Genomic DNA, 14558 nt, shown 5'->3' with positions numbered 1-14558 from the left:
CATTGAACTCTCTCCTCCCAAGTCCAAAGACCTTTGCCCTCCTCCATACCAGGAAAGGTGCCCAAGCTCTTTTACAAGAAGGGGCGGCGCATGCCCAGAGAGGCCGTGTGGGGCCGCCCGCCCAGAACTAAGGGCGAGACGTTCCCGCCATTTTGTCCGGCCCGCGGCACAGCTGGCCCCTCCTGGAACTACAAGTCCCATGAGCCCCGCGGCGGCACTTCCTACCCCTCACTGTCCCGCCGGCTCCCTTTACCGCCCCCCCCCACCCCCCCCCCCCGCGGGGGCCGAAGTCTCTGGCTGCAGCCTGGCGGCCGGCAGGCCAGGTAGGGTTTCCGGGGGGAAACCACTGTGGAGGCTGAGGAGGCGGCGGCGACGCCTCGGGTGAGTTCGGCAAGCAAGAGAAAGTGAGCGGAAAGTGCACGGAGTCGGGCTGCGGGCGCCTGGTAGGCTCGGGCCACGCTTTCAGCTCCGCGAGAGGGTGGCGGTGCGGGCCGGGGTAACGGCCGGGCCGTGGTCGCTTCGAGCCAGGGCGGGGCGGGCGGTGGCCGCCGCCTCCTCCTCCGCCCTCCCACAACCGTCCGCCTTGGCTTCGCCTGCGGCGCGCCTCGCTCAGGCTCGCCCTCTCCGCCCACCGCGACTTGGCTGGGCCCTTTTGTCTCGGCTGCTTTGCGCCCCTTTGTGCCCGGGCTTGGAGTCGCCTCCTCGGGGGAGCCCGCCGGGCCAGTCCCTGACAGGGGCCGGTCCCTGGGGATCCGGTTACGGTAACCAGATCGGGTCAAAGTCCACTTTTCAAACCTGTCTTCCCTCATACCTCTGCATCCCAGCTGGGCAGATCGGAGGCTTCGGAGCCAAGGCGAGGCGGACGGGGTTTCTATTGAAACCTCGAGGTTATTGTCCAACTCTTAAACGTCAGTCCCGGTTGGCTTCAGGGCACTAATCTCCAGGCATTTTTCTGGAGGGGGGATGGGCCTATGGGAAAGAAGTGAGCCCCCCTCCCCAGGAAACCGGGAAGGGATCGAATTTGCTTCGAAGTCCGTATGGGTCGCGGCTGTGATCGAGGAATCAGAACCGGTGCGGATGGTCAGAATGGTAGTTCACGCACCGCTAGAATCTCGGAGGAGAGAAAGTGATTTATAGGGCAGCGAGCAGCCTCTTCATCCATTGCACGCAGAAAAAGACCACAGTACTTCATCCAGCCGCCCAGTTCCACACCCTCTATTCCCCTCAAATCCATTTTCACTTCTGCTGAAAACGCAGAGTTGAAAGCAAATGTCCATTAATAGAAGGATCTGCTTTATAAAGAAACCAGAAACCTAGTGGCTTCTAGAAAGCTACAGAAGTAATCGAAATGAAGCCAGTTTGAGGGAGGAGAGGTGGTAGATCCTTACTGCAACTGGTGAATTGTGTGGGTTTGATCACATTTTGTGAGTGGTAACTTTGTGTATGTCCTGTTGGAAGACTAGGTTCAGCTTAAGGTAAAGCTTTTAAAATAAAAGCCATTGCAGATACTCCTTTTGAAAAATAGGTTAGTCTTTCAAGTCTCTGCAATGAGGACAACCAGGACCCCTTTACATGAATCAGGGAAGGTTATTGAAGTTATATAGGTAAAATTCCCACCCTAGTCAAGTAGGCAGATAAACCCCTTTGTACTTTATTACTTTGTTTGGTATCTCATAGTGGAAGTGATTTACTCTGAGAATCCCTGATTGTGTTAGTAATATTGTGTAGCGATGACAGTGCTATCGGTGCTTTTTTTTTTTTTTTTTTTTTTTTGTGGTCTCCCTGCCTGGCTTGAGGGATCATAGTTCCCCGATCAGGAATTGAACCCATGCCCCCTGCAGTGGAAGTGTAGAGTCCTAACCACTGGACCACCAGGGAATTCCCACAGTGCTATTTTTGAAAACTGTTCATATATGTTATATAATTGAATTTTCACTGTGCAGTTCTGTGAGGTGGTGGTTCTCTCATTTTACAGCTGTAAAATGTTAAATTGACAGCCTCTGAAATGTTAACTGACTTGCCGGGGGTCACACAGTTAACCTGGATAGGAAATAGTAGAGTAAACTGTATTCCAAATCCGGGACTCTATCCGTTACCTCACGCCTATTGCAGTTATTTATCATAACACTACGAACAGCTTGTGATTCACTGAAATTTAAATATTGGAGAAAAATATTGGAAATATTTTCAGTCAGAGCACCTGATTTATAAGGATTTGGAGTTTCTAGGACTACAAACAATTGCCATACTGAACATTGGTTCCATCACCTTGTCTTATGGTATGCTGTGATTACCTTATGCCTAGGCAGAATGGCAATTTTACGGAGCCCTGGAGGTGGGGACGGGTGGTGAGTTATTGGGCTGTGGTTTTGACTAATGGTTATTGAAAGTTTTATTTACTAAAAGGGTTTAACTAATCTTTGCTTAAAGGTATATTAAGAAATATATTGGAGAACGTATATACGGTAGCATCAGCCGCTGAAAATAACAGAAGAAGGAACTGATATTCAGACGTTTTTCTAGCCAGAGAGTCAAAACTCAAGAAAATGCTTTCTTAGTTTTTGCTTTTAATAAAAACTTTTGATCAGTTTCAAACTTGCAGTTTAAGCCTTGGGTTTATGTCAGTACATGCCATGAATGTGACATCAGAAATAAAAACCTACTTCACCTCCCTTACTTAAATTCTTCTTAGGTAAAATGCATTACATGCCAGTGGAATTGAGTCAATACAATTAGTATAGCCTTTCTAACTAGTAGAAGCCTGTTTTAAATCTCTCTTTTATTATGCCATCATAATGGGAAGGAGCTTTTTTCCTTTGTGTTTTTTGCTGTTGGTCTGCTGTATTTTCAAATCAATTCAGTCAACAAATATTTATTGAAAGCCTGTTGTGTTTTTTTTTTTTAGAAGGGAAGTTATTTTATTAATTTATTTGTTTATGGCTGCTTTGGGGCTTTCTCTAGTTGTGTTGAGCGGGGGCTACTCTTCGTTGCCGTGCACAAGCTACTCATTGCAGTGGCTTCTCTTGTTGCAGAGCACAGGCTCTAGGCACACTGGCTTCAGTAGTTGTGGCACGCGGGCTTCAGTAGCTGTGGCTCGCGGGCCCTAGAGCGCAGGCTCAGTAGTTGTGGCGCGCACGGGCTTAGTTGCTCCGCGGCATGTGGAATCTTCCCGGACCAGGACTCGGACCTGTGTACCCTGCGTTGGCAGGCGGATTCTTAACCACTGAGCCACCAGGCAAACCCCACCTGTTGTGTTTTAAGCACCTTTGTAGTCCCTGAGAACAAAGCAGTGAGAACAAAAGTCTTTTTTCTCGGGGGCTTACAAACTGATTAGGTTTGAAAGGGAGGAGTAAGACTGTAAATAAGTACTAAATAAATCCCCTCTTATTTACTGTGCAATTTTGATCAGTAACCTCTTTGAACTTTAGTTTTCTCATCTTTAACATGGGTGTAATGATTCCTGCTCTACCTAGCTTGTGGAATTGTTTCCAGAATCGAGTAGGATAAAAATTTGGTTGCATTGTACCCTTCACATTCCTGTGGTAAGTTATTGTTACTACTATTAGAAAAGGAAAAGGAACATTGGAGAAAAGTTGTTTATAAAGAAAGACAAGGCTTCCCTGGTGGCGCAGTGGTTAAGAATCCACCTGCCAATGCAGGGGACATGGGTTCGAGCCCTGGCCCTGGAAGATCCCACATGCTGCGGAGCAACTAGGCTCGTGCGCCACAACTACTGAGCCTGCGCTCTAGAGCCCGCGAGCCACAACTACTGAGCCAGCGTGCCACAACTACTGAAGCCCGCACGCCTAGAGCCCGTGCTCTGCAACAAGAGAAGCCACAACAATGAGGGGTCTGCGCACTGCAGCGAAGAGTGGTCCCCGCTCGCCGCTACTAGAGAAAGCCCGCGCACAGCAACGAAGACCTAACACAGCCAAAAATAAAACACAAGCAAATAAATAAATTAATTAAAAAAAAAAAAGAAAGACAAAGAGAATAGTTGGATTCTCTGTTCTGAGAGAGTCTGATGTCCCATTGTTAAACCTTCTGTGAGTGTTAGTCACATCTTCACATGGGCTATCATAGCCCTTCATGTAGACCTTTTAAAATAGCACTTATCAAATAAGACCATTATTATTCTATATTGTCACAGTTAACTGCCTTAATGTCAGGGACCATGCCCTAGTCTACATCCTTACTGCTTGGCACACAGCTCCAGGTATTTCATTGGAACTTTATAAATGTTTGGTGAATGAGTGAATGAGTAACAAAAGTGGGCAGGAGCAATTGAGTGCCAAAATTGTTCAGCAGATTTTTTTGTTTTGCCCATCATATGCTAGGACCTGGATTATGTTCTGGCGGTACAAAGATGTGAAGGTATGTAGCTCCCGCCTTAAAGCTTACAACATTACAACACCTAGTAGTCTGGTGAGTATTAAGTAGGGGTGTGTTATACTATAGGTAAGGGACTGAATGATTCTGTTTTGGTAGACAGTGAAGGAAGGCATTACAGAGGAAGTGATTTTGGAGCTTGTTCTTGAGGGATTAATAAGAACAGTTACTATTAAGGTTATTCCAGCCAGAGGGGGCAGTTTGAGCATAGGAATGGAGATGCTAAAGTATAAGGTGTGTGTCTGGTGTGGCTAGAGGACATTGCAGTGGGTTTTTACATTTTTTGGTTCAGGTACCCCCTCTAGAAAATTTGAGAATAGCAATAGATTTTCACCCCAGAAAACTGCATATAAGGAGACATATGCTGGGACTTCCCTGGTGGTCCAGTGGTTAAGGCTCTGCACTCCCAATGCATGGGCCCCGTGTTCGATCCCTGGTCGGGGAACTAGATCCCGCATGCCACAACTAAAGATCCCGCATGCCGCAACTAAGACCGGTGCAGCCGAACAAATAAATACATAATTAAATATTTTTTAAGAAATGAAACATATGCATATCATTCTAGAAAGTTATGGAATACTTAGGGATCTCTGGACCAGTGGGGCTGAGAAGTTGAAAAGTGTAATGGCCGGTGAAAGGAAAGATCGATGGCTGTGTGCTGAGAAGGATTCAAAATGCTTGTTAAAGACTTCAGGCTATGGGAATTCCCTGGCGGTCCAATGGTTAGCAGTTGGCACTTTCACTGCTGTAGCCTGGGTTCAGTCTCTTGTCGGGGAACTAAGATCCCGCAAGCTGTGTGGTGGCACGGCCAAAAGAAGACTTCAGGCTTTATGATTAAGGAATTGCTAAACCATCAAAAGTTTTTAAGCAGGAAATTGACATAAGCTGATCTGTTTTGACGGGTAATTGCTTGCTGTCTTCAGGGTGGGTTAGAGGGTTTAGGAGCATATTTAGAGTAAGTGCTAAATAGGAGGCAGGATTGAGGACCTTTTTTTGGTTTTGTTTTGATTTTAAAGAATGGGAGAGATTTGACATGTTTGAAGGTAAAGGAGAAGGAGCCAGCAGAGAGCCAGATATTGAAGATTTGCGCAAAAGAAAAGGAAGATAATAGAGAAACATTGGGAGGAAATAAAATCAAAGTTCATAGAGAGGTGAGCCTTGAAAAGGAAGCATGGAGAAAGGATGGGAGAAGATATATTTGAAGTGACGGAGGTGGACGTTGAAATTGGAGTAAGTTACCAACAGCCTATTTTGCACCCAGACACTGATCTAGGTACTTTTCTATGTGCTATTTCATTTAATTTTACAAAAATTCTGTAGATTGGGTGGGCATTCCCATTTGACAGCTGAAGGAGGTATGGCTGAGAGAGATTAAATTTCCCAAAGGCACCTTTAAGTAATTGAAGTGATCTGGAACCCAGATATATTTTGACTTCAAAGTTTAGAATAATAATTTCTGCCTTGTAGGGTCTGTTAATGCCTGATGACTTCTTTTTTTAAAATCTTTCTTTCTGAATGAATGAGTTAAGTTATCTGCAGAATGATCAAAGGATAGAGTGGGCTGGAGGACTTCAGCGAATGTTAAAAGTTTGGAATAGCAGTCATGGAAAATGTAAGGGAGCCCACCAGAGATGAGCAAAAGGGCTGCTGAACCTCAGTTAGGGCCCCACCGAGGTCAGACAAATTAGACAGTCGGCCATCCATTCTGTCTCCTCCATTCTCAGACATTTCTTGAATACAGTACTGTTGATGTGGGCCTTAGAAAAAGACAAACTATGTTGTAATGGGAGGCTCGGAGCGAGTCACAAGTCTTATGCTTCAGTTTTCTCATCTCTAAAAGGGTCTGGTTTAGTTGATTTCTCAAATTCTAGGATTTTTATGGTATTCCGAGGAGTTTAGGAGAGGAAGTGTGTTTAGTGACTGATTTTTAGGGAAGAGATGGTTGAAACCATACAGCTTTCAGATTCAAGCTTGGTTTTCAGTTTAACTTCTCTATTGTGTTTAAAGCACCAGGTATTTGTTTTGACAATCTGAAAGTTCTGACATAGTTACTCAATATAATGTATTTACTACCTTTGGAGTCTGAAAACCTGCGTTCTAGTTCCAGCTCCATCACTTCTTAGCTGTGACTATCCAAGTCAGCTGATCTCCTTGAACTTTAAGTTTCCTCATGTATAAAACAGAGTTAGTAACCATTTCTTCAGAAGTGTCAGATGGGATAATATATGTGAGAAGTCTTTGTAAACTGTATAGTGTTTAGTAAATATGAGAAAAGATATGATTATACCTGGCAAAGAAAAAGGGATTAGTACTGTGATCAGTGCTGTACAAGGGAGCGAGAACTGGTCTGAAGCGCATCCTTCACTTCCAGGGTACTGAGTGGTAAGGGAAACCTCTCAGGGTGTGTACTATCAGTGCACTGAATTTACAAATTTGTTTGTAGTATATGATGTTGCTGGGTGTTTTTTCAGGTATACATTAAAATCAAATCTTATCTTGAATCAAATCTGTGACTTAAAAAAAAAAACCTCCAGTGTTAAAGATTCTCTGCATTTATTCTCTCAAATGTGAACTTGTTAGCCAAATTTCCAGGAGTATTTTTAAAATAGTTGTTGACTGTATTTTATTTAAGGGTAGATAACAATTTTATGATTATCTTACAGAACTTAAGTACATTGCTTCATTTGTTTGTTTCCTTTGTGGATGGCTAATTCTGATGGAACTCAACAAAATCTCTTACAGAGAACTGTCTTAGCCCGCCTTGACCCTGCAGGTATCTAGCAGATAACCAATGTACTTGATTCCATCTACCCAGATACCTGTTCTCTTCTTTGCACTTAGGTTGGAAATACAGTGTCAAAAACTGGCTTAAAAGGTTAATGATTCATCCTTACCTTGAGTGATCCCAGAGCACTTTGCCCATGTCTCTGCAGGGCACTTTTCCCTCTGTAGCTTATTTACCTCTTTATTCTCCCCACTAAACAGTGCCTGTTTATGAAAATAAACTGAACTAAGGGAAATTCCCTGGCGGTCCAGTGGTCAGGACTTGGTGCTTTCACTGCAGTAGGCCCGGGTTCGATCCCTGGTCCAGGAACTAAGATCTGGCAAGCCACACAGCGCAGCCAAATAAAAAAAAAAAAAATTAAAGAACAACTGAACCAAGGATTCCTATGTTGTTGGCTTCAATTTATTTAACCATTGTGAATAATACTGCCACACAGGTCTCTGTACATGTAACTTTTTTTTAAAAAATGAAATTACTGCCATATTCAATATCCTGTGATAAGCCATAATGGAAAAGAATATGAAAAAGAATGTATATATATGTATAACTGAGTCACTTTTCTGTACAGCAGTAATTAACACAACGTTGTAATTCAACTATACGTCAATAAAAAATAAATTAAAAAAAATGAAATTACTGGATCAGCAGGTATGAACATTTACATAGTGCTTGATTTTTAAAATATTTTATTTATTTTTTCATTTCATTTTATTTATTTATTTATTTTTTTTTTGGCCACGCCGCACAGCTTGTGGCACAGCTTGTGGGAGTTCCCCGTCCAGGGATTGAACCTGGGCCACAGTAGTAAAAGCCCGGAATCCTAACCACTAGGCCAGCAGGGAACTCCTTTATTTTACTTCTTTAAAAAAATTTTTTTTTATTAAAATAGAGTTGATTTAAAATATCGCGTGTCAGATGTACAGCATATATATCCTTTTTCAGATTCTTTTCCCTTATAGGTCATTGCATAATATTGAGTATAGTTCCCTGTGCTATACAGTAGGTCCTTGTTGACTTTTTTTTTTAATTTAGTTATTTATTTATTTATTTTTGGCTGCGTTGGGTCTTCATTGCTGCACGCAGGTTTTCTCTAGTTTGTGGTGAGCGGGGGCTACTCTTCCTTGTGGTGTGCGGGCTTCTCATTGCGGTGGCTTCTCTTGTTGCGATGCACAGGCTCTAGGCACAGGCGCTTCAGTAGCTGTGGCACTTGGGCTCAGTAGTTGTGGCTCACGGGCTTAGTTGCTCCTTGGCATGTGGGATCTTCCCGGACCAGGGCTCAAACCCATGTCCCCTGCATTGGCAAGCGGATTCTCAACCACTGTACCACCAGGGAAGTCCATGAGATATTCATTTTTATTTTTGTTTTGTTTTGTACAGAAATCTAAATATTTCATGCCATAGCTCTTCACTGGTTCCTTTGTAATTTCTTCCATCATTAGAAAATTGTTTCTCCATAGGTGGAGCAAATATTAATTTCTCAACTTCTGTTTCTCCCATTCTTTTTTCTTTTTTTTGAAAAATTAATTTTGAGGTGTGGGAAAAATGTTTTTTTTTAATTTTTGAATTTTATTTTATTTATTTTTTTATACAGCAGGTTCTTATTAGTCATCCATTTTATACACATCAGTGTATACATGTCAATCCCAATCTCCCAATTCATCACACCACCACCCCCACCCCCTCGCCGCTTTCCCCCCTTGGTGTCCATACGTTTGTTCTCTGCGTCTGTGTCTCAATTTCTGCCCTGCAAACCGGTTCATCTGTACCATTTTCTAGGTTCCACATATATGCGTTAATATACGATATTTGTTTTTCTCTTTCTGACTTACTTCACTCTGTATGACAGTCTCTAGATCCATCCACATCTCAACAAATGACCCAATATCGTTCCTTTTTATGGCTGAGTAATATTCCATTGTATATAATGTACTACATCTTCTTTATCCATCTATCTTTATCTGTCGATGGACATTTAAGGTTGCTTCCATGACCTGGCTATTGTAAACAGTGCTGCAATGAACATTGAGGTGCATGTGTCTTTTTGAATTATGGTTTTCTCTGGGTATATGCCCAGTAGTGGGATTGCTGGGTCATATGGTAATTCTATTATTAGTTTTTTAAGGAACCTCCATACTGTTCTCCATAGTGGCTGTATCAATTTACATTCCCACCACCAGTGCAAGAGGGTTCCTTTTCTCCACACCCTCTCCAGCATTTATTGTTTGTAGATTTTTTGATGATGGCCATTCTGACCAGCGTGAAGTTAATTTTTTTCTTAATGCTATCCAGTTATTTCTTTTTTTTTTAATATTTATTTATTTATTTGGTTGCTCTGGGCCTTAGTTTCAGCATGCGGGATCTAGTTCCCTGACCAGGGATCGAACCCGGGCCCCCTGCCTTGGGAGCACAGAATCTTAACCACTGGACCACCAGGGAAGTCCCGTATCCAGTTATTTCTAGTAGCATTGTTTCATGAGGACATTTTAAGCTTTGGAGGACACTAAATTGAAGTGTTCTTATTAAACTTGCACTACTAATATCCACCTAGGTCATTAGAAATTAAAAATCTTTATAAGGGATCAAGGATATTAAGAAAAAAGTATGAAGTATTTTTCTCACATTCGTGTTGATGATGTATTTTATTCTTATTTACCTCGGAATGGGTTTCATAGAAAATGGTAGTTCTTTGGGTGGGTTGATTGTCTATTAATCAAGGTTAAAAAGTAGAGCCCTGAAATACTTTTTCCCCTCCTCCTGTGGGTGACAGGTAGAAAGGGGGAGAGTTCCTAAGGAGGGTAGCCTTTCCTGTCTTCCCCTCCCTCATGGATAAACCCCTTTTAAAAATACTGCCAGTAGAAACTAACACACCATTGTAAAGCAGTTATACTCCAATAAAGATGTTAAAAAAAAAAAATACTGGCAGTAGATACCAAAGAATAACTGGATAGAACCAGTCAGAAGGTGTGAAGAGTACTTTCCACTTCCTTTTACTTGCACACGCTCAGCTTTGCCTCCCGTCCCTTCCTCTGAATTTAAATTTGAGGGAGAGCATTAGGATTCAGGATATGGGTGCATCTTTGCTGTAAGTATTTTAAAAAGACACAATTTTTAAAAAATAAATTTATTTATATTTATTTATTTGGCTGCGTTGGGTCTCAGTTGCGGCACATGGGATCTTTGTTGCAGCATGCAGGATCTTTCATTGTGGCGCGTGGGCTTCAGAGCATGCGGGCTCAGTAGTTGCGGCATGTGGGCTCCAGAGCACACAGGCTTAGTTGCCCTGTGGCCTGTGGGATCTTATTTCCTGGACCAGGGATTGAACCCGCGTCCCCTGCATCGGAAGGCAGATTCTTAACCACTGGACCACCAGGGAAGTCCCACGATGTTTTTTACCTATTGGTGATACCATTAAGATTGGCTATTTTACAAACAGTCTTTTACGTATTCTATGTGCTTACATAAAATCCCAGAGATAATTGGCTTCTGGGATATCTTTGTATAATTGGGAGAGGGGCTTTGTCCTTCCACTGTAGCCACAGACCACTAAGACCATTCTGTTAAACGAATATGCATTTGCATATTACGGCATAAGATAAGTAAGAAGTCTGCTTCTCTGCAACTGCATTAATGATTGCAAACTTTTTCAAACTGTAAAATTTACCATTTTATCCTTTCTTAAGTGTATAATTCAGTGGTATTAAGTACATTCACGGTGTTGTGCAGCCATCACCAATATCCATTTCCAAAACTTTTTCAGCATCCCAAACTCTGTACCCATTAAATAACTCTCCATTGTCCTCCCCCCTCAACCCCTGGTAACCTCTATTCTGCTTTTTGTCTTCTATGAATTTGCCTATTCTAGGTGCCACATATAAGTTGAATCATAATATTTGACCTTTTGTGTCTGTGTTTATTTCTTTATATTTTTAAAACTGTCTCCTCTTTGTGCTTACATTTGTTTTATTTTGTAGAAAATCAGAAGCTTCTCTCTAGCCTCTTAACTCTCTGGAGAAGAGCAAGCATTTAACTATCTTCAGGGTGCTTATGTTAAGAATTATTAATAAAAGGTTTAGAGGATTTGGTAACTAAAATATTTTAGTATGTGCTAGTGCTTTTGGAGGGCAGAACAGAAAGGAAAATATTAAGGGGCAGTTGTTGAGCAACTTCTTCTTTTTAGTTAAAAGAGATTAAAAGGGTTAACCTACTGGGTCTCCCCTGGTGGTCCAGTGGGTAGGACTCCGTGCTCCCAATGCAGGGGGCCTGGGGTTCGATCCCTGGTCAGGGAACTAGATCCCTCATGCATGCTGCAACTAAGGAGTCCGCATGCCGCAATGAAGATCCCGAATGCTGCAACTAAGACCCAGCGCAGCCAAAATAAATTAAAAAAAAAAAGGGTTAACCTGTTAAGCATCAATTATGCCACATTAAATTCCTATAAATAGTGATCCTAAATATTATTTCATGAAGAAATATTCATACTTGATATCGTATGATCCAGGCATACATGAAACTTTTTTAAAAAATTTTTTGAAGTATAGTTGATTTACAATACTGTGTTAATTTTTCTGTACAGCAAAGTGACTCAGTCATACACATATATATTCTTTTTCATATTCTTTTCCTTATGGTTTATCATAAGATATTGAATATAGTTTCCTATACAGTAGGACCTTGATGTAATCCATCCTATATATAATAGTTTGCATTTGCTAATCCCAAACTTCCAATCTTTCCCTCCCCCACTCCCTCTCCCCCTTGGCAACCACAAGTCTGTTCTCTGTGTCTGTGAGTCTGTTTTTGTTTTGTAGATATGTTCATTTGTGTTGTATTTTATATTCCACATATAAGTGATATCATATGGTATTTGTCTTTCTCCTTCTGACTTACTTTGTTTAGTATGATAATCTCTAGGTCCATCCATGTTGTTGCAAATGGCATTATTTCATTCTTTCTAATGGCTGAGTAATATTTCACTGTATATATGTACCACATCTTCTTTATCTGTTCGTCTGTCGATGGACATTTAGGTTGTTTCCATGTGTTGGCTGTTGTAAATAGTGCTGCTATGAACATAGGAGGTGCATGTATCTTATGAAACTATTTTTTAAAATTCATTTGTCGGTCTTTCCATTGACCATTTTTACTTGATTTCTAACACTGTATAGATATATTTAACCAAACTTCATCTATTAAAGGGAAACTTTTCTTGACTAAAACACAACTTTAGTCTCAAGTATTCCAGGTGAAGACATAAGATGATTAATTCTGATTCTGCAAATCTTAAAAATAATTTTTTTTTTTTTTTGGTGATGCTGTTCAGGTTCTTAGTTCCCTGACCAGGGATCAGACCCATGCTCCCTGCAATGGAAGTGTGGAGTGCTAACCACTGGACCGCCAGGGAATTCCCTAAAAATAATTTTTGATTGTAAAGGAAATATACAATAATAATTCAGATACTATGTAAGTACATAAAATAAAAAGCAGAAGTCCTTATCACCCTACCCTCTCTCTCTTATTCCCACTCCTGTCCCCTCCAAACTTCCACTGAGAACCCTTTTGATGATTAGCCTTATAATCCTACCTTTCGTCATGCAACTTGTTTCTTTTTTTCATTCAACAATATGTTGAGTATATCCTTTAATGTCAGGACATAGTAGATGTTTGAATGTCTTCATGGTATTCAATGTATGAAGGTTTCATTCTTTAGCCATTTTCCTGTTGACAGACATTTCAGGTATCTCGAGTTTTTGCCATTATAAATAATGCTGCCACAATATCTTTTTGAGTCTAGTATATCTGTACTTTAGAAGTGGAATTGCCGGGTCAAAGGTTTACAAATTTGACTGGTACTGCCAAAGTGTCCTCCAAAAAGACACATCAAATTACCTGTTAATTTATGAGAATACTTTTCTATGCATTAGTATTATTTTTTTCTTGAAGTTTTGAATTTTATTTTATTTGTTTTTTTATACAGCAGGTTCTTATTAATCATCCATTTTATACATACTAGTGTATATATGTCAATCCCAATCTCCCAATTCATCCCACCACCACCACCACCCACTGCCGCTTTTGTTTCTGGAATACCACCAATACTGGATATTTTATTCTTTTTTTTTTCCAGCTTTATTGAGGTATGATTGACAAATAAATAGTGTATGTACTTAGGGTGTACAGTGTGATATTTTGATGTACATATACTTTGTGAAACGGTTACCACATCAAGCTAATTAACATATCCATCACCTCACACAGTTACCAGCGTGCACACATGTGTGTGTTGAAAACATTTGAGATCTACTCTCAGCAAATTTCAAGTATACAATACATTATTATTAACTGTAGTCATCATGCTGTACTTTAGGTCTCCAGAACTTACTTATCTTATACCCTTTGATCAATATCTTTCCTTTTCTCCTTCCTCTCCCCCCCAAACTGAATAGTTTAAATCTTCAAATTTTTAGCCATTCTGATAGGCAAGAAAAATAAAAATAAAACTCACTTTACGTTGGTATTTTCCTTATTAGTAATCAGGTTGAACATATTTTCATCTTTATTAACCATTTGTATTTCTTCAGTGAATTCCCTCTCATCATTCCCATTTATTTGTTCATGTGTCTTCATCACATAACTATTTTAAAAGTCAAGTTGACAACAAATATGAATTTCATTTCTTTACATTTTCAGTTTGGGGATAAAATTATTTTTGGAGATTTTATAAATAGTATTTTCATCATCGTTAATGTTCACTGCCAAAACAGTTTTTTAAGAAGATTTGATATATCACTGAATACTGTAGCTTTTAAAAATATGTTTTGTTCTGGGGGATTTTCTCAAAATGTGATATACATAATGCCAGTGCTACATTTTTCTGGGTATAGATTTTGTCATGGCTAGTGGTGATGAATTGCCCTTGCTGAGATCTGTCCTTTATAACTCACTAATGATATTTCCTGAGAGTACTTTTGGTTATCAGTAAGCCACACCTCTGTTTCAAAGCTGATTCATACTGCTTAGTGTGAATGGACTTAGACAGAAGGACTGTTCAACTAGGAGGAGGAGGTTACAGTTTTTGTTTTCTTTTTTTTTATAAATTTATTTATTTGTTTATTTTTGCTGCATTGGGTCTTCATTGCTGCACGCGGGCTTTCTCTAGTTGCAGCGAGCGGGAGCTACTCTTCATTGCGGTGCGCGGGCTTCTTGTTGCGGAGCATGGGCTCTAGGGTGCGCAGGCTTCAGTAGTTGTGGCACTCAGGCTCAGTAGTTGTGGCTCGCAGGCTCTAGAGCGCAGGCTCAGTAGTTGTGGTCCACGGGCTTAGTTGCTCTGCGGCATGTGGAATCTTCCCGGACCAGGGCTCGAACCCGTGTCCCCTGCATCAGGAGG

The 14558-nt window shown here is 41.0% G+C and overlaps 1 protein-coding gene across 11 annotated transcripts in view; it reads left to right on the top strand.

Annotated features, from left to right (window-relative positions):
• The first annotated feature begins 286 nt into the window (after nt 1-286).
• Nucleotides 287-14558, top strand: part of PHACTR4 (phosphatase and actin regulator 4) — a 113976-nt gene continuing 99704 nt past the window's right edge. For 2 of the 11 annotated variants that reach the window (XM_061184640.1, XM_061184637.1), the window contains exon 1: nt 4334-4374. In XM_061184640.1, the coding sequence (XP_061040623.1) occupies nt 4348-4374 (27 nt within the window). In that variant the 5' untranslated portion in view covers nt 4334-4347. Of the gene's footprint in view, nt 444-4327; nt 4375-5588; nt 5620-14558 lie in introns of those variants that run through there. The other 9 variants (XM_061184641.1, XM_061184642.1, XM_061184644.1 and 6 more) reach the window with 9 other exon arrangements.

This window comes from Eubalaena glacialis, chromosome 3 (genome assembly GCF_028564815.1).
Source record: "Eubalaena glacialis isolate mEubGla1 chromosome 3, mEubGla1.1.hap2.+ XY, whole genome shotgun sequence".
Lineage (NCBI taxonomy): Eukaryota > Metazoa > Chordata > Mammalia > Artiodactyla > Balaenidae > Eubalaena > Eubalaena glacialis.
Note: the sequence above shows the minus strand (reverse complement) of the source record. Positions and strands in the feature narration are given on the sequence as shown.